The sequence below is a fragment of the Struthio camelus genome, chromosome 18 (assembly GCF_040807025.1).
Source record: "Struthio camelus isolate bStrCam1 chromosome 18, bStrCam1.hap1, whole genome shotgun sequence".
Taxonomy (NCBI): Eukaryota; Metazoa; Chordata; class Aves; order Struthioniformes; family Struthionidae; genus Struthio; species Struthio camelus.
The window spans coordinates 1,470,383-1,490,675 of NC_090959.1; the positions used below are offsets into that span (position 1 = coordinate 1,470,383).

The 20,293-nt window shown below is 40.5% G+C and overlaps 1 protein-coding gene across 4 annotated transcripts in view; it reads left to right on the forward strand.

Annotated features, from left to right (window-relative positions):
• The window catches only part of LOC104146941 (RNA-binding protein 12), a 47,011-nt gene that overhangs the window by 14,512 nt on the left and 12,206 nt on the right, over positions 1–20,293 (forward strand). For 3 of the 4 annotated variants that reach the window (XM_068911959.1, XM_068911962.1, XM_068911961.1), the window contains 6 exons: positions 16,835–16,963; positions 17,576–17,755; positions 18,331–18,405; positions 18,636–18,707; positions 19,395–19,478; positions 19,965–20,054. In XM_068911959.1, coding sequence (XP_068768060.1) covers positions 16,835–16,963; positions 17,576–17,755; positions 18,331–18,405; positions 18,636–18,707; positions 19,395–19,478; positions 19,965–20,054 — 630 coding nt within the window. Of the gene's footprint in view, positions 1–16,254; positions 16,302–16,834; positions 16,964–17,575; positions 17,756–18,330; positions 18,406–18,635; positions 18,708–19,394; positions 19,479–19,964; positions 20,055–20,293 lie in introns of those variants that run through there. The other variant, XM_068911960.1, reaches the window with a different exon arrangement.

The window sequence follows — 20,293 nt, forward strand, 5'->3', positions numbered from 1 at the left end:
ACGCGGTCTACTGCAAGCAAAAAATATCAGTTCTGATCTTTGGTAGGCTAACTACTTGAAAGGAAGCAGTTTTGAAACTGGCCTGGGATATCAGGAAATTTTTTGTCTGTGTCTAAAAAGGATGTGTTAATTTGAGACATACATAAAACTAGTTTTATGTTTCTTTACATGTTTTGGATTTCACACAGGTCTTAAATAAAAATTAAATAAAAAGATTCTAAAGTTTGTAAGAGTTTTTCAGAAACAGTGCCTTGGGCCTGAAAGCAGTGTTGTCAGTTACATTCCTTCTTTGACAAGTTGCATGTTTGCTGATGCTCCCCCTCTGTTCTGTGGGTGTATGTTTTTGCATGGTTTTAGGAAACATTAGCTAGAGTTTGTGTGCAGAGTAAATGACTTGTCGTCCTGGTAGAAGAGGAAGTGAAACTAAGTTAAATGCTTCTGAAAGGCGAGTACGCTCAAGGAGGCTCTTCCTATATGTTTTCAGTAGTGGGAACTCGATTGTAATTAAAAGATTTGGCTTTCCCACAGAATGAAAATGTCTATCCACTGTAGTATGTATTTGTGATTAAGGTTTGTGGCTGTGTAGTGAACCTGCATTCTTCTTTTCCTAGCCTATGATCAGGTGGGTATGCTGTAGCTCTTTTTTTCCTACATAGATGACTTTCTGACAGTAGCTTTCTCAGGAGAGCTTTGTTACTATGTAGAATTTTGGGGTATTCTTTGTGCAGGGAGTGCTTCCCACCTCCCTGACTTGGATGCTTTTGGCTCATGAGTATAAATACCAAACGCGCGCGCGCAAAAAAAAAAAAGGCAGTTCTAAAATTGTTTCTTTTCCGTTCCTCCAGACTGAATGAAGGTGTCGGGTGGATGCTTTAGTTGTGATTTCTTTTTACTCACTGGCACTCACTTCTGTGTAGTTCCCTTTGTTGTGATTCTTACGCTTATGGATGTATTCACAGCAGGGTGGTTTAGGAGAGAATCAACCACATGAGTTCTGATCTAAGTTCCTTCAGTGCTTCTGCAGAATCAAAGGTCACTCCTTTCTGGCTGTTCTTCTCTTGTATCTTCTTATGTGTAGAACCTTAAGTTCAGATAGTCTTAGTGGTTACTCCCCAAATAAAATAAAGTAAGCTTTCAAAACCAGTGAAGATACTTCCTTTTCAGTCTGATTTCCATAAAATCAATTTCATAATTCTCTGTTTACTTCTTCCAGGCTAACTTCACTGTTCCCCACCATCACTTTGGGGAGGTCTTTTTTTTTGATGAATTACCAATGAACTAGACTGTTTCTCATTCACTGGATGATAAATCACTACTGGGACAACTTTAGGAAATAGGGTGGGGGTGACCACCCTATTACCCTATTAATACCCACTGGTATTTTCTTTGCATATGCAGTATACAGCTGGGGAAGTGCAGTTTCCCTCTAAGTTTTAAAATGGAAAATTTAAGACTTGACATACTTGCACAGGGGAGTTGGGAATTGTTCCTACCTACAACTCACGTTTGGCATAGTCTGGCTTTTTGGACCTGTCGCTGCCTGTGGAAGGCTTGGTGACCTTTTGGAATATTAACACTATAATTATGGTGTTTATTAAACAATCCATAGGAGAGCATCACTCTGAATTTTGACCATCTTAAGGTAGGTCAAGCTTCCAGCTAGCTATTTTGTGTCTTTGAACAGTTTAACTTCAACTATTTCTCATTATATCTGAGTCTTTTTGTATGTAGATGCAATATTGCTCTGCTTGACAGTAGAAAGCTAGTTGTCACTTAGAAATGAAGGCAGATTTTTTTGGAGGAAAAATAGTAGTAAAATTGGAACCTAAACTGCTTCAATAATTCTTCTTAGGTAATTTTGATTGTGTGCCCTCTTAATGTTAAAATTGATAGGATTGTTGTCAGCTCTGGAGTAAGATTCCAAGCATCTGTTTAGCACCTATTTATTTAGTTAGCTTCTCGCTGTGATGGTATTTGCCAGAATGCACTCCATAACTTGAGCATTTGCAAAACTGTTGCTTTGAGCAATATAACCAAAGCATTGCTATGTGATTTGACAGGAAGATGGATACAGCATGCGGAAGGTCTTTGCTTGTTTGAACAGGATGCTTAACTTGAAAGTAAAATGATGGTTGCTTATACCATTTCATTATTACGCAAATGTTTCTAATAAAATGACAATTTCTATAAATACCATGTTCTTCACTTTTGTAGCTGGTTACACTTAGCTTTCCTGAAGTGGCTAATTAAAGTGCAAGTAGGCACTGGCAGTCCATGGAGTGAATACTAGGGAAAATCCCCTTTTTAAAGGGGAGGGGGGCAGAGTTGTTAAATGTTACTAAATCAGTTGTCCTCAGTTCTGTCTGCATTCCAGCATTGCTATAGAGTTTAGGTCCAGTCTTCTACGAATAAATTGAGTGATTTTTATAGCACTTAAAGCTTTGCATCTGCGGACTTAAGTGCTTCTAAGAGGTGAGGTAAGTGTGTGTATTGGGGGGGTGGGGGTGTTGTATTGCTAATTTGTCACGTGATAACTGATAAGTCAATGGCAGAATGTTTTTGTTCTCAAGTTAATGGCACATCAGTTTTAACTTCATTGAAGTGACTTTAGGTTTAAAGTTGAGGCAAATTTTTCACTCTTAAGCTTTAATAAAAAAGACCAATGTGGTGCCTTAATTGAATGAGTAATGTTTGTGGTTTGGAAACTTCAACGCTGCATTTGTGTATGAAAAAGAGCAGAATAAAACTGTGAGTAGCTAGTTCTTGCTCTATTAAACTAATCTGAAATTTAAACAGAATTACTACTGTGATAGAATGTGTGATGTGTATAATTGCTCTAAATGGTTTGCTGTTGGTTGAATAGGAGCAGCCAAGTTTGAGCACAAAATCTCTGTGTGTTTTCTGAGATTTTTAAATCGGGATTGGTTTTGATGGTCAAGTCTGTTTTAAGGTGTTGTTTAAAAACAACTGTTGTTCTTTACTTCTGTCAGTGATGTTACCTCTGGGTATATAAAAGCATTTTGAGGAAACTGGATGCAGCTGTTAACGGCATATCTTAAAGTAAAAACCTTTCAAGTGTTAAGAAAATTACATGCACAACACCTTAGTAGTATACTGCACAATAGTCCTGAATTTTTGGAAGGCTTTTTGTCATCTGAATTCCTTTCCCTTCCTTTGGAGAACTTGCATCATGTTTTTATTAAGATTATAAAACAAATGGTAGTTCTTCCTCGCAGTGCAAGTGGTATGCCATACTGTTTTTTGAGAGTAGGAGGTAATAATTGGCTACCCCATTATACAAGCAGCAGAAGGGAGAGTGTGAAAACTCAGTGTTTTCCTTCAGCTGGATGCCTTGTGCTTTAGCATTAAACTTTCCCTGTTAAAACTTGTCCTTAGCTGTGCCTGTAAAGATGACTTCAGAATGAAACAAGAGCAAGTTTTCTGATAATGATAAAAATACTTTTGTTTAAACAAAAGTAATAAAAATATTTAAATCAATGTAATATAATCCTAGTATGAGTCTGTAGATAATGTGAGATGTCTGTGAAACTGTTTCAGTACAGTGACTGACTCATGATGACACTAGGGTCATATTCATTATTTTATTGCTAACTGGTAGGTGAAAGGCAAGAGGAATCGCCATAATACAAAGTTCTGCACAGGCCGTGGTGTGGTGTCATAAGTACCTGATGTTCTTGTGACTCTCCTCTAGTTGAGAAGGAAGCAAGAACCTGTTATTTCAAAGGTTTTTTAAAGAGCAGCCCGCACTCCAAGGTCATTTATCTGTATAAACTGAAAACAGATACTGTTTCAAGCTTTTAGTGATCTTTTCAAATCCTGTTACTACTGCGCTTGCTACAGATAAAAGGCCTGAATGAACAGAAACTGTTTACGCACAGAGTCTGTCTGATGTTTTGTCCTGGTTTCCTGCATGCCTCAATCATTCAGCGGTTCTTTCACCGCACAGATAGCGCTTTGGTGTCCAGAGAACATTGGACTTGTGACTGGATTTTGGTTTCCGTGTTCCACCTAATGGTCATAACTCCCAAGTCTTTCTACTCTGCAGTAAATATATTTCAATTCCTGATTTTACAGCTGTTACATTTGCTCTAGGTTATTCATCGTATACCTTCCTGATACCGTTTCCTCAAAGAATGAACTTAATTGTCTTAATTTGGTAAAATTTATTTTTAAAACTATTGGAACCGGCTTAGTTATTTGACTTTAAGAAACGGAAGTCACTCATCTGTGTGAGAATCTAAGGCTCACCGATATTGAAACGTTGGGTTTTCAGCTTCCTAATTTGCAGAGGCCTAAACGTTTTCTCAAGAATGTAGAAACACCTTTTATAGCAAATTTAAACTTACTGACAACAGAGTTCTTAGTATGCAGGTTTAAAATTATTGCAGTAGATACGTTGTAGGTAGACATGGATGAAACGCTTCAGGAAGGATCTGTTTGTGGTTGTGGAAGCTCTCCCCACTTCCTGTCTGGAATCCCTCAGCAGAAATGGAGGGAGAGGGTATGTTTCTTTTGGCCCACTTGGCACTGAGACAAGCGGAATGACTTGAATGGGCTTGAACTTGCAGTTCTAGTGGATGAATTTGTGTTTGTGGGAAGGTAGGTTGGCCGGAGAAGGTGCCTCTAGAGGTGAACAGAAAAGGCACCCAAGGTTATCATTTTATGCTTTCATGGTATTTTTCCTCGCCCAGTCTTTTGAGTACTTTTATTGTGTGCCTGAATGGGGGGGGGAGCAAAAATTTTTTTAAAATCCCTTATTAATTCCTTTCCTTTGATCTACTTCCTTGATCTTAAGTATTTTGGGGTTTTGTTTGCTTTTTTTTTAAGCTTTTTTACTCTGCAGGAGATTAGGATGGAGATTTGAAGAAGCTCATACTACATGCAGGTGGTAATAATTCAGTAAGTGACTAAGTGACTCTTAGTATGAGGGGTGGGAGTCTTAAAAAAGCTCAAAAGAAAAGAGCTGGAAGACAGTGTTGGCATTAGGTTAAATTGACAATAAATTTAGGAAATCAGTATTTTTCAAAGCATTGCAAAAACAAAACTGGAATTTGTTTCTAGATCATATCTCAAGAGGAACTAGATTTAAGATTAAAATCCATAATGGAAGGTCAAGTGTGATTCTGTAATGCAGCAGACCTTCAAAGGTCTCTTCTGCTTTATCTCCTTACTGGTTTTCTAAGCAAGAGTTGCCACTGCGCAGTAATAAGAACTCCAGGACAATCCAGAATGCTCTAAAGAGATTCACGTGGGGACGCTCAAACCAATTTTTATTTTCTGTTCATCCAGCAGTGCAATACAGACAAATGTGGCCAACTCTTCATCAGTAACATGGGATTGCCAAAATTCTTCAACTGTATAAATTTGTTATAACTAAAGATTTTTAGTAAAATATTCTGTTAATATGTTTCTTATTCTGAACTCCTCATGATGCTCATAGTGTGTACTAGTGTTAACAGATGTGCCTTAACGAGTTTTGCCTTGAAGTCACCTGAGTAATGTCATGAAGGGGAATGGGTAAAATCATACAGGCTCTAGAATGAGTACAGAATGTTTTTAGAATCCCAATATTTGGGAAAGGTAGAGGTTGCTAGAGGACTTGGAAGAAAATGCCAAGAAGACATCGCCTCAGAAATCATGGGGACATGTAAGTAAGAAGGTGTATGTTGAGGTATTTGCAGGTCAGGTTGCAGTATAATTACAGAACCAAAAAAGGAAGAATTTAATGTAGTCTTCAGTCTCTCTTTAAGGAGTTCAGACACAGAAATGGAGGATTGACCCATAACCAACTTAATTGCTTTATTTTGGGCATGGAGAGAATCTTTAGCTATTTGTACCTGAGATGGGAGTAGTTGGTGTTTTAAGGGGAAGAGTCCAGGTTCACATGAGAAAGGCAAAGAAGACATTTTGCAATGTGAAATGGTGTGCTTGGGATTATTAATTTTGGGGTGGTTGAGCAGCTAAGCCCCTCTCTAAATTGAATCCTTCTTTGTGTTTCAGTAATAAGCTTTTGCAGATTGTGGGTTTTTCATGGTTTTTGGGTTTTTTTTGTTATTGGATCACCTACACTTCACTAATAAGTGTTTGCAGATCAGCTGAATAAGAGCATATATAAGTAATTTAAAAAAAAAAAATCTGATTTGGTGGGAAAAGTTAAGGAGCCATTCTAGAATTGCAGTTGTTATTCTAGGTTAAGCCAATTGACTCCAAAGCCCTAAATTGCTTTCAATTAATCTTTCTTGGGAACTTTTGTGATCTCCTGATTTTATGTGTTAGGAAGAACTTTGGAATGAGTTTTATTTTGTGTGAAGAGCTTGGAAAGGTAACTCTTTTAGGATTTTACCTTTACAGCTGGTTTTCAGGCATTAGTTTGTGATATATTTATTTAGGATGGAGTTTGAACTACTATTTGAAATAGAATCCTAGTGACTCACAAGGTAGGGTTGGCAGTCTTTGAAGGGCTGGTCTTTAGTGTCCTGATTCTCATAGCTTCAGAAAATCTGTATATGGACATATTTGTCCCAGAATACAGCATGTTTAGTGATTAGCGTTTGATGTTTCAGTTTTTTCATGCTTTTATTGACTGAAATCTCTTAGGGCAGCGTGCAAACCTGAGCTAGTGTGTTGCCTGAAACTTGCACATCATACCAGTACACCTCAAACGCATGCATGTTTTCTTTAGCGCTGGGTGAAAGTACTGGTTTTGCTGTGTTGTATCGTACAAGTTAATATCATGTTTTCAAAGCAAAATTAATCATACAGTGAAACACAAACAGGGCTGGCTGTAGATGCTAGTGAAATAGCTTGAATGTAAATACTTTATTATCAAACAAGCTATATTTATTAGCTCAAATCGCTGGGAAAGCGGGTGACAAAATGCAATACATGGCTACAGATATGGTGAAGGTATAGCAATGCTAGTGGAAGGACTAATCCAGTGCTATTTTGCGTGAGCAGTTGCTTGAAATCCAGTTCTAGTTATATGTAGTATTTAAATAGGTATATATGTTGTAGTTAAAATGTTGATATTTTAATTGGTATTAAAGCATGGGAGAAAGAAGTCAGTAATGTGCTGAAGCACAAAAATCTTGTCTTGAGCGCTCAAGCTAGAATTAATGGAAAAGATCTTTTATTTCATTTTCTCATTAAGTTAGGAGGGCTTTTTGCGTAAAACAAGCAGGCTATGAATATACTGCCTGTCCAGAGGTAGTTTTGATTGTGAATATATACATACATATATATTTTTTTTTTCAAAGGCAAGCGTGTGGTGTTCCCAGCTTGTGCTAGAAGCAGCGTTTTGAAATACAGGATTGGGCTGCAGCAATGTCAGATTGTGTCAACACTGATGTTGCCAAAGATGTTCAACAAATAATTTGTTTACTTTTTCCTCAAAAAGGAAGAGGATATATAATAAAGGTGTGCACAGGCCTCTTTCAAAGCTCTTAGGGTGTGATTAAAGGGGATGTTGGTGGTGCAGGAGTTGGAGGTAAATATTGAGCAACGTAACGGTGAACTTAGAGGCGAAAGGTGTCATTTCCCTGAAGATGGCACTTTTCTATTGTTCTTGAGGAGAAAGAGCTGCAGTAGAGAAGACAGGGTGATTGAAGTCTTGGTTGTATTTTTTGCTGGAAATTGCAATCTGATTTGTGAAGTTTTTGTGCTTTATTAACAGTGTCTTTACTATCCTAAATTTACGTTTGTTATCATAAACGAGAGCTGTCCTTTCTCAGGACTGAAACATTTTGTTAGCCAGTTTTTAGGAATATCTAAAGGCTTGCTTTTGTCACTGAACTCATAGAGCACTTATACTAGTAGGCCTTCTTCAGATGTGAAAAATCTAACCTTCCTGGTGTTACCGCAGCTTCGGAGTTCAGGGGAAGGCAACCCAATAAATTGATTTGAGACATAACTTTGTACTCAATAGTGTCTTAGGCTTACCAGTTATCACACACCTATTCTGTTTTAGTCAAGTTCAATCAATTCTAGTCAGAGCTCGGAAAGCCATCCTCGTTTTCTGTTCTTCAATGTTACTTGAAACTCTTGTGTACTTTTGTCTTGGCAGCTGTGCAGCTGCTCACCTCTCGTCATGACTTGGATTTGATCCATGTCAGCGCAGCTTAAAAACTTCAGTATTGCACTCGTTAGAAAACAACACCATCTATTTTTCTCTGCATAGAGAACTGCTTGTCTGTTTTCCCTGGAGCTCTCATCCCAGGATCAAGGCTATTGGATGGATCATAGACGCTCCTTATCAGGACTCTATCAAGTTGCCCGAGCAGTTTGGCGGAAAGGTGTGTGTGTGTGTTTTTGTTTGTTTTTCCTGATACTCAGTAATTTATTTTTATTAATAATTGGCAGATACCTTTTGTGTCAGGTTTTATGTCCAATTTGTAATGCTAGTTCAGTTAGCCACCCTTCTCCCAAAGTTGTCATTAATCAGTCAAGTTGTATGCTGACAGATACTTGAACCAGGGTATAGAGAATACTGATTTGTTATCTGCCTTTGAAAATTTCTAATGCTAGTCCTAACTGTCCCCTCTCCAAACCTCAGGAATCATGAAATGGTGAAAAACTTGTGACTGTTTATGCTCTCTACAGGGCTTCTGGGCTGTGGCATGAGGCTGATGTGGTCCGTGGAAGTGCTGGTGGTGTGTTGGAAGGAGGCCATATTCACTGAAATTTTTGTAGACTGATCTCTTCTCATGGGATTCACTTAATATCAACTTAATAAAAATGCCTATTAGTGCATTTCATGATATTAGCCTTGCTTTATGTTTGCTATTAGGACCCCACAGGGCTGAGGAATATAGAATCACATTAGAATTCTTAATTTGATACGCATTTCTAAAATGATGCTGAAACTACCTCTCTACCAGAGTCGCCTTTTTCATATCAAAATCTGAAATATTATAGGCTGCCTCTGAAAAGCAAATAATCTGAGAATGCATTATGTTTGATGGTCTCTGCATGCAGGGATCACCGTAGGAGAAGAGAGGAATCTTTGTGAAGAAATGTGGGTAGTAACTGCAGGACATGGGATTAAACTAAGCAGTTGACAAGAAATGGGTAGTGTGCTGGTTGCTGGAAAATGAAAGGTTTGCTAGCTGGGATCATCTGTTACAAAAGTTTGGTGTATTTCTTGAGTTGTTTGAAAGCGTAAGAACAAAATGGTGAATCCTGTATTGTTGGTATGTATATTGGTATTGCCAGCGCTTCTATTTTGTGTTTATAAGCAGAACCCAAGGCAGAAGCTATAGTCAGTCCAACACAAAATAAGCTCAGTGGAATTCAGTTGTTTTTAAGCACAGGTATTAAAGCTTGAGTTAAGAAAAACTTCTTAAATTGATTCATATTTGGTGTACATGGAAGTAGAGTCTGTTCAATATTGTGTACAGATGGATGTAGTTGATGAATTCATTAGTGAGGTTAACTAGGAACAAATTTCAGGGCTTTTTTTGTGCTGAATGCTTTCTTATGTTCTGTCTTCTCTGTGGGTCCAATCCTATTCCATTTATTCGTCAATGACCTGGACAAAGGGACAGAGCGCACCCTCAGCAGGTTTGCTGATTATACTAAACTGGGTGAATTAGCTAATATACCAGAGGGGCAGTGCTGCCATTCCGAGGGAGCTGGTGAGGCTGGAGAGTTGGGCAGAGAGGAACCTCCTGAAGTTCAACCAAGGCAAGTGCAGGGTCCTGCACACAGGGAGGAATAACCCCAGGCACCAGTACAGGCTGGGGGCTGAGCTGCTGGAAAGCAGCTCTGCAGAGGAGGACCTGGGAGTGCTGGTGGACAACAAGTTAAGCATGAGGCAGCAGTGTGGCCTTGTGGCCAAGAAGGCCAAAGGTAGCCTGGGGTGCATTAGGCAGAGTGTGGCCAGCAGGTCGAGGGAGGTGATCCTGCCCCTCTCCTCAGCCCTGGGGAGGCCACATCTGCAGTAGTGTGTCCAATTGTGGGCTCCCCAGGACAAGAGAGACATGGCAGTACTGGAGAGAGTCCAGCGGAGGGCTCCAAAGATGATGAGGGGACTGGAGCATGTCTCCTCTGAAGAAAGGCTGCAAGAGCTGGGCCTGTTGAGTCTGGAGAAGACTGAGGGAGGGATCTGATCAATGCATATAAATATCTGAAGGGGAGGGTGTCAAGAGGATGAGACCAGTCTCTTCTCCGTGGTGCCAAGTGACAGGACAAGAGGCAACGGGCACAAACTGAACCCCCGGAAGTTGCATCTGAGCATGAGGAAAAACTTCTTGACTGTGAGGGTGCCTGATCAGTGGAGCAGGTTGCCCAGAGAGGCTGTGGAGTCTCTGTTCTTGGAGATATTCAAAAGCCGTCTGGACGGGGTCATGGGTAATGTGCTCTAGGTGACTAGATGATCTCCAGAGGTCCCTTCCAACCTCAACCATTCTGTGATTCTGTGAACAGTGAAACCAACCCGTACAGCAAGATGGTCTAAATTCTGCAAAAATGTTAACAGTTTATCTCTGGAAGACATCATTCCTGGCTGTACTAAAAATGCTGCTAGTATTTTCAGATTTCTTTCCTCCAGGTGTTTGGCTCCATGGGTTCTATAAGCTATCATACCAGAGTGATCTGAATCATGACTTTCTGTCACCCTGCTCTCTCTTTCTTCCCTCCCCTCCCTCCCATCTAAAGGAAAAGAGGAACCTCTGGCTTTTCGCATTCGTGCGGTATGGAAGTATACAGGAAACATGTTGTAATACAGTTATTCCCACCTTATGAAGCCCAGTGCTTAATGTTTGGTCAGCTAAATAATGGTAGTAAGGTTGCAGGGAGATAAATACAAAGGAGTTTGTTTATGCTTCAAACACCAGTGTGTGGCACTTTGGGGAAATGCCAGAACTGCCAAGGCTCTGAATTGGGACAGTTGAAATCTTTCGGTACACTCATTCTGGGGCTTTCTGCAAGCTTGGTGGGCATTGCTTTCTTGTTTTATGTGATTTGTTTTTAAGCTAGTGTCAGTGACCAGAATCAGTAGAAGAATACTAGTGAGATTTAAGAAATGGAGAGGCAAATAGAATCTTAAGACGTTAATGTTAGAGTTACCTATAAGTTGATTTTTGTTTACATTGGAGAATGTGTTCCCTTCTGTATAAAAGGAAATAGGTTGATTTTTTTTTTTTCCTTCAAAATATGTGAGACGTGTTGAAAGTTCTGAAATAAAACATCAGAAAGCATTGGATAATTCCTTTAATTGTATTTTTTATGCTTCTCCTACGTGATTTTCCTAGAATCTAGCAATTTTTTTAAATTGGTTTGATTATTTAAGACCTTGTTGAAATTCTTCCAACTTCTTTACTGGTGTACTTCAATTCATGGTAGGAATTCCAATACCTTAATTTATTGGAAATATGGGAATTATCCTTTTTGTGTGTAAAACAGCTTTTGGAATTCAGTATCGTCTTTCTAGTGAAGAGGTGGTATGTGTAGTAAAAATTAATCACCTTGACATTCTAAACTGGACCTCAGTTTGGTAGAATGAGCCTTTTTTTAAGGCATACTTATTCGAATCTAGAGATACTGTGTTTTATTTGAGTAACTGGGAATGATTTCTCCTTGAGCAGTGAAAGACTCTTTCTAGAAAATCACCAGAGGTACGTGAACAGGATCTTACTAGAGACTTGTGTGGATAGTATTTTAAGGAAAACATGGGCAATGTATTATTTTCCTCAAAATGTGGATTTCTATTATGTGGAATTCTGACTGAAGGGGAAAAAATGCAGATGCTGATGGATCTGAAGCTGAGTGTTGGAAACTCTTCCCTTGAAAAAGGAATGGGCAGAATTCAGCTCAAGATGAAACTTCACAGGTGATGCCTCTCAACAGTGAGATCCCTGAGTTGAGCGCGTTGGATCAGATTTGTGCAGCTAATGTCAATATAAACTGTTGATGTAACATAACATATGGTGTGATTTTACAGGTTAAGTCTAATAGCAGCACTTGTCCAGTGATTTGCTTACATTGCCTTTTCTCTGAGCCTGTTACACTGTGATGCTTCCAGTGCTTCCGTTTTATGTATTCGAAATAGAATTTGAATTTATTCTAATGTTTGTAGTTGAGTTTTGCTTGGCGGAAGTCTGAGTATCTGTTGCTAGAACAGCTTTGTGACTTCCACAGCATGCTCCACCTTAATCTGCCAGTGGCAAGTAAGATGGAGATGCTTAGTTTGTTCAATTGTTGTTGTAAGCTGTTAAGGATCCATCTATAATAAATCCTTTATGAACTGATTATGTTCTGATACCTTTGTGGAAAGCAGTTTGTCTTAGCTGCTCTTTATACTTTGTTGGACATGTCTGCTGTCTTATGTAAACCAGAAGTTTCAAATAATAGACATCAATATTAGCCTTCTATTGTTGTTGTGAGAAAATAAGAAATCAGTGAATTTCAGAATTTCTGGAACAGTTTTTGAAGTATTGCAACAAGCGTTAAAGACTGTGTCATAGTAAGTAAACGAATTATTGGAAGTTTAAGAGCTACGTTTATTGTGTGTGTGTATGAATGGATATATAAATATAGACATGCTTTACAAAAACTCTAAAACAACATGAAATTTGTTACTGAAATGTTGACTTGAATCTGCAAGGTGAATGAGGGATGCTTGGTGACTGAAAAAGGGAAGGCTGTTGAGAGAGGGGAAAACCCGAAAGAAGAGTCCAATCTGAAAATCCTTTCAGTTTAATTACACTAAAGTTTATATTTAGCCTGGGATCAGAGCCTTCACGCAGTGTTTGAGCATAGTAACCACTGGAACCTTTTTTCTTATCCCTTGTCTGTTACACAGCATTGGTAAGCAGTTAAGTGTTGTTGCCCAGTCTGTGTTGTTCAAAACCATACTGACAGTGAAGTACCGCCTTCTTGAGAGTAAGCTGGCAAATGCTAACTAGGCAGTTCTCAGAGATAGTGATGAAATATTAAGAAGATACTTATTGTAGGGTTGTGTGGAAGTTTAGAATGTAAAAGCCTTAAGAGGAAAGGGAAAGTATGACAGACTTGCTTAAAAAGGAAAAGGTGGGGAGGCTGTATTAGATAAGGAGTTGTAAGTACAAATGTTGATTGTCGGCATTTTTAAAGCCTTCAGAATTGCTCACTGCCCTTATAAAGGAGGTGAAAAGAGCCTTTGTTGGAAGAGAGCTGGGGATTTTGATAAACTAATAAATATAAGCAATTCAGTTCATTATAGGAAGACTGAGATGCAGTTACTATAGTAAAATACAGTTTACTGGAAAGAATGAAATTAAATTCCAAAATCTTACTCTATGGAGGAAGAGAGAATACTAAAAAAAAAAAAAAAAGCTCATTGTTAATCTTATTTAAAAAAGACTGACAACTGAAGCTAGTTTTGTCAACTGCTAAGGAATTCCAGTATTTTTTTCCTTGCAGTGTTTTTGTATATGTGTATTTGGGAATGAATATTTAAGCTTTTGAGCTTTTTAAGCTTTTTCAGAAGCAGGCAGTCTTCAAGAGATTTGCACTTCTCCAACTTGATTACCCAAGCAGGATACCTGGGTAAAAGTGCTTAACTAGAGGCAAAGCTAAGCAGATCTTCAGACTTGACTCAAATGGATGTTCTGTCTTAACAGAGCACCAACTCTTTACTCTTTGTGCTGAGATATGTAGACTAGTTTATGATCAGGATTTTCTGCTATTCTCATTCAAGGAATGGACTGAAGCTGTAGAACTTCATATAGTGTATTTGAAAAGCTGTGAAGTGAAAAGTTAGTGTGGGCTCTTCAAGGATTTCTGCAGGCAGCAATATATAAACAATTGCTGGTTGAGGTTCAAACTGATGTTTTCAGATGGAACACGAATGTTTTACCTAAATCTTTTAAGAGGCTGCTCTTCAAGTGTCCTCTTCATAATTGTAAAACCTGCTTTCTTGTTATCCCCTAAGTTAGCGAGGAAGGAATATAGACTATTAAAAGAACAGTTCCTACTCAACCCTTCCAAAACAACCGGCCTTGCTATATTCTTTTGCATTCTGGTTGTCAAATATATTGCTTGCTGTCTTGAGATCTCTCTGAATAGAGCAGGAAGATGTAACGGGAAAGAATCCTTTGTGGTTTGTAACTTTCTAGAGAAACAGCAGCCAAACTGGGCAGCATTTCAAGGGAAATCTTATGCCATTACTAAATCTCAACACTGCAAAACAGTTGGACTAGGTAGAGACATATGGGTACTAATGTACTGGAAAAATAAGTCCTTGAAACTGTGGCGTATTTGCATAATTTCATTACTACTGATCTGGATAAGAGATTCAGATAGCAGATGGGAGATGATCTGGTTTCTGAGAAGGACTGTCGCTTCACTTCACCTCCTGGCTTCACTGTGTGGTTTAGCAGTTCCTATCTCAAACTTTTAAGTTTCCTTATTGGAGTCTTTGTAATGTGGGATGAACATGTACATATTTATTCTGAATGCAAATTCAGATTTAGAAAGGGACAGATGCTGTTTGGAGATGCTAAAGCTTAGGGGAGTCATTTCTTAGAGTTTTTTTTAACCCTTTGTGCTCTAGTGGGGAGGAAAGGTGGCTCCTAGTTCTACCTCTCTTTTGGTACAGAAATCTCTCTGTTGCAGTAGAGAAAATAGAAAGCAGAAATCTTAGCAGGGCAGCCAAGGCTAACTATCCTGTTCTTTATTATTTTCAAACAACTGATGTCATACAAATGTGAGTGAAGTGCAGCCACTTAAGATGGAGGAATTCATGTTGAACTGCAAACTACAGATGTGAGACTTTTGTGTGTGATTTAAGCTGGTCTGGTGGAACAGTATTTCTAGGGAAAGAAAGAAGATTCCTGAGGCTGTTGCAATTTTAGGAGAAGCATGGTATTAAAGGTAGTGGTGGTCCTTGTTTTATTTATTGTGTGAAGCTCATTTGAGGTTGGATGCAGCCAAAGTGAAGGATAGACTGTTATAACTGGTAACTTGAACAGTTGTTCAGGTTGCTTCAAATTGGCCTCTTTGAAAATGTTGGTGTGAAAGCAGATGATGATAACCTAAATAGAAAACAGAATTATGCTCCTTTGTCTGAAGCTTTGCTAATTCTTACTGAATGCTGTTTTTGTTGCAACCATCACTGAAGCGTCTGAGTTCCTTTTAGCAGTTTATTAAGTGACGTGGTTAATATCTGTCCAGGGCAGACTTCTGCTGGGAGACCCTATGTGACTGGCAAAAGGGATTAAATGTTGTGTAATAAAAGTTCATCTTTTGAGATAAGTAATATATTTTAAACCTACAAGTATGAGAAAGTCATGTGGATTCTCAGTTACCAGAAAGACCAAACAGTTGTCTCCCCCTTTTGCTAATGCTGATAAAGTAGCTTCTCTATGAAATATGCATATGTCTTTGAAAGCTTTAACAAGTACTTTAACTGTCCAGTCTTGAATATTTTGCTTGATGTTTGAAAGCTTATCTTCTCAATTCAGTATTGAGAATTATATCTATACCATGAGCTGCAGTTTGACATGCAATAAAGCTTAGTTATCATTATGTTAGGAGATGTAATCAGTTTTTCTGAAGTCAGCACCTGAAAGCAATAGGGGTTTGCAGCCCCAGGGGCTGTGCATGCAGAATCAAAGGAAGGTCTTGTCGGCTGTGGGGATTTTTACAGCTCTGTTTCACTGTCTGTTAAGCAAATTTCAGCCTTTTCAGTTTAGGATTACTACTTCTGTGCTCTGCACAGAAGCTTTCTAGTAACGACATCTTTTTGCTGTGAGGACAAAGCCATAATAATTACATAGGCTTTTCCTCACTCTCTGCACAGGCAGATCTTGAGAGGTAAAAATTCTTTCATTAACCAAATGTCCAGATAAAACGTTTCCAATGAGGAAACAAGGCGTAAGAGAAACATACCGCCGAAGTCGGAGAAGTGCAGCTCGCTCAGCGCGTCCCCGCCCTTGGCCGGTCCCAGCCGTGGGCAGCGGGAGCTGCCCGCAGGGGCAGGTCTGGTGCAGAGCAGGGGGGCTCTGACCGCTCGGGGAGCAGCGCGGGGAGCCGAATAAAAGAGACAGGCCGAGGAAAAGCTCTGCCTATTCAGAAAAGGGGAAGTCTGCACCGAACTGAGGGCGCGCGCGCTATGCGAGCCCTGTTGCCGCGGCGGCGCTGCCCCGCCCGCCTCCCTCCCCGCGGCCGCTGGAGCGCGGCGGCGGCGGCGCGGGGCGGGGGCAGGCCGGGCTGCGCCGCCTCACGGGAGGCGCCCGGTCACGGCCCCGCCGCCCCGCGTTCAGCCGGCGGCGCCGGCAGACGCGCTCCTCCATCTTGTCGGGGTTGGTTAGCGAGGCGCGACCCGGCGGGGCTGCGCGTGCCGCTCCTGCCGGCTCGCTCCCTTCCGGAGGAAGGGCCCGGGCTCCCAGGCGCGGCCCGCTCCCCCGGCAGCGTCGCCCGGGGGGCCTCGGCGGCCCCTCCCCCGCCCCCGCCGCGGCAGCGGTTGGCGCAGCCCCTGGCGCCGCCGGGCGCTGTGGCGGGAGCGGCCCCGCCGCGGGGAGGGGCCGGCCGCGGGGCCCCGCCCCCGCCGCGCGCGCGCGCTGCCGCGTCACGTGGGCCGGCGAGCCGCGCGCGACGTCGCCGCGAGCACCTGGCGGGCGCCGAGGCGCGAGGCGAGACCGGGCGGCGCCGCCGCTCCCCGCGGGCTGCCCCGCCCCCCGCCGGGCTTCCTCGCGTCCGTCGCGGCGGGCGCTGCGAGGCCCCGCCGTCCCCCCGGGGCCGCTTTCCCCCGCAGCACCGCTTCGGGCGCGGGAGACGCGACCTCGAGGCGCGGTCGGTGCTCGCGCTTACGGCTGTCCCGCGTTTCTGCCCGCAGATGGCTCAGTGCGTGACCAGGGTGGAGCTGTCCGTGTCTTGTGAAAATCTCCTCGACAAAGATGTTGGCTCAAAATCTGATCCGCTCTGCGTCTTGCTTCAGGATGTGGGAGGTGATCAGTGGACTGAGGTAAAAGTGGTTTCTTATCCCCGATTTTGCAATGTAATGCACAAAAAATGTAATTTTCTAGAACTAGTGTAAAAGTTTCTAGCTGTTGTTCTTCCTAGTAGTTGTATCATGCATTTGGTGATTGTATTAGCATTCAGCGGATAGTTCCTGATCTTCATACCCCAGTTGTAAGATGGGGTTTGAGTTACATGTTCGTTGGCCTCGTTAGCTGTACGCGCAGTTCCTTAGAGGTGCAAGGAGGACATCAGTTTGCCTGTTACCACGTGATCTAGAGCTATACCTCTTCCTTTTCCCTGGAGCATGCAATCAGAATATAGTGCTTCACTGGCCTCTTCTTTCTTTTTTGTTATTTTTTTTTATCAACGGAATTTCTGCATGCCAGAACGCTTGTTTGCTAGTCAATGCAATTTGTTTTTTTTTTTGGAGAGCCATCAGTAAGCCAGATGACAGTGGTTTGTTGTTTCGTATAAAGCGTACAGGCTAGGTTGCATGCCTAAGTCACTGCCTGCGTTAAACCAAAGGAGACCAGGGGAACGGGGATGAAGAGTTTTACGGAAGAAAGTGTGACTCTTGTTTGTATTAACTAACCGCTTTCCCTTTCTGTTTGTGCAGTTAGATCGAACAGAGAGGATAAAGAACTGTCAAAAACCTGAATTCTCTAAGAAACTGGTTGTCAGCTACTACTTTGAGAAAGTGCAGAAATTGAAATTTGGAATATATGATATTGATAATAAGTCCTTTGATTTAAATGACGATGATTACCTTGGTGGGATTGAGTGCACGCTGGGACAGGTACATGTAGAAATAAGTTAAATGGTCTACAAAGCAGAGATAACTGTTGGCTTTATTATGAAAAATGGGAGGAAAGACTGGGATATTGGAGGCTTTGGCACATTAAAATTTGAAGATGTCTCGTTCGTTACACTTAACGGATTAGTTTATGTTGCTAGTGGATATAAGTAGAAAAGCTCTTATGTTCAGCTCAAGTTTCTACTTGATTTTTGGGAACATGAGTTGGGGAGCACATGCAGCTCTGGTATAGGGTCTGGAAGACACTGGAAAAATTTCCCGTGGAGAGCAGAAAATATGTGTGATTTGCAATTAATTGCCTAAAATGGGAAGCTCTTCTAGCACTGAAGGGAGCCTAGAAGTAAGGAATGCATGGTGTTTGGGGAGTTTATAACAGAGCTGTTCTTGCATGTTCAGTGTCCTTTGCACAAAAAGATGGTCAGGCAGTAAATTTAGGGAAATAAGACTATTTGAGATTCCGTATTTATTTATTTAGGAGAGTTTGAAAATTTTAATCTTGAAGAAATTTTACTCTTGTTTGCTTTGTCATATATTTATTTTCTATCTTTTAATCTTAGATTGTGTCCAGCTCAGTGTTCACCCGACCTTTGGAGCTGAAGAAGGGAAAACCAGCAGGAAAAGGCACTATTACGGTAGATGAGCTGTTTTTGTGTGGAAAAAATGACTTCTCTTGCTTTCGTGTATTGATACCGTCTGGGACAGCGGTTTTGTTTTAGTATGTTTTCAAACACTATATTTTTACACTACAGGAAAGGTAGATTCTTGTAACTATACACAGAGTTTCTTTCATGCACTAAGTATATGCAGAGCTCTTTTAGAAAAACAAGAAACCAAAACTTGTTTTTAAATTTTTATGGCACAGATTTCAGCAGAGGAGATTAAAGATGCCAGAGTTGTGTATTTGGAAATTGAAGCCCGAAACTTGGACAAAAAGGTATTGATTCTTAAAATGATATTGTGGGCTTCTGCACATGTTGACTATATTTACAGTTAGTGCCTTTCAGCCGGGAATCTCACTGTATTTGCAAACGTTCAACTAAGCCACGTAATCCACTTGTGAAAAAAGGCTCATTACGTATCATTACTGGCAGTGAGGTGGACTGGAGACATAATTTTGCATTGAGAAATGTGTCAAGCTGGAAACTTAACCACTGTATGAAGTTTTGAGAGATTATTTTGCCTTTAGAATTTTCTATATGTCTTGTTTGATTAAGTAATCATCTCCAAGGAGTATTTTAGCTGTGCAGTGAACTGGACTTTCTGTAATGTTATATAAGGAAGTAAAGGTGAAATGTAGGTATGCTACCTTGATGTTATTTTAAGTCGAGGACTGATTCAGAGTATCAGTGACCTCACTGCACAGCTGGCCAAATGGCATGATTTATAGTAGCAGAAAAGGTCTGGGGAGGCTCAGTCTTGGAATTAGAACTGGTAGATTGTGATGACTTTGAAAATGAAGCAGTTTAAAATAGTAAAGTAAAATTTAAAAAAAAGAAAACAAATTTATGGTTTGTTTGTGCTTTTTTTTTTTTGTAGAGTGTTGTGTAATGATTAGCTAGCTCTCCTCATTTGAATAAAATACAGGAGATTGATTGCTTCTGTGGGGTTTTTATGTTTGCAGGATTTCTTGGGTAAATCGGATCCGTTTTTGGAGTTTTATAAGCAGAGTGATGTTGGAACATGGCAGCTGGTGTACAGATCAGAGGTAGCATTTCTACACTGATATACTGCTTATTGTTGAGTTGATCAGATGGTTTGCTCCTGCCAAAAGCAAGGGTCCCACTCCTGGTCACGTCTTGCACCAGTTCTGCAAGGAAAATTGTCACGTACCCCCCAAAAAAGGATATAGCTCACTGGTGTGGCAGAAAATTGTTTACTTTCTGCCTCGTCACTGGGTTAATAAGCCAGCTCAGTGAAGAGTCCAACCAAGTGAAATGAAGAGTAGCAAGACGTCCCCTTTTCAGTGATGATGAGCGCTGTTAAAGTTCAACTTCATCCTTAACTGCTAGCCCTTGTTTCTTTTAGCACCTGACCTTTTGCTTGGTCTCCCATGCATGTTGTGATCTGTTAGATTTAATTCACTAAGGCTGTTAGAGGTTGCCGCCGTAGAAGTGCAGTACCCTCATGTTAAATTTCTTAACAATTTGCATGTAGCATCTCTCATGTTATGTTATTTATTGCAATTTTTAAGGTGATTAAGAACAACTTAAATCCATGCTGGAGGAAATTCAGTGTTCCCTTGCAGACATTCTGTGGTGGAGATTTTAATAAACCTATCAAGGTACAGCCTTCAGAAATTTTCTGTGTTTATTGTTGTAAGTAACCCTCTCTCTGTTGACATAAACTATGAGCTATCAGGTTGTCTAGTCATATTTAAATAATTTTAGACTGCTTTTCTAAAATAATAATATGGCAGATAAGTAATTATATGTCTATTAAATATGAAGCCTTTGTTAAAATATTATGAGCTGTCAAACTGAGAAGTTGGGAAATGCAGAAGTGACACACTTTCTAATCATT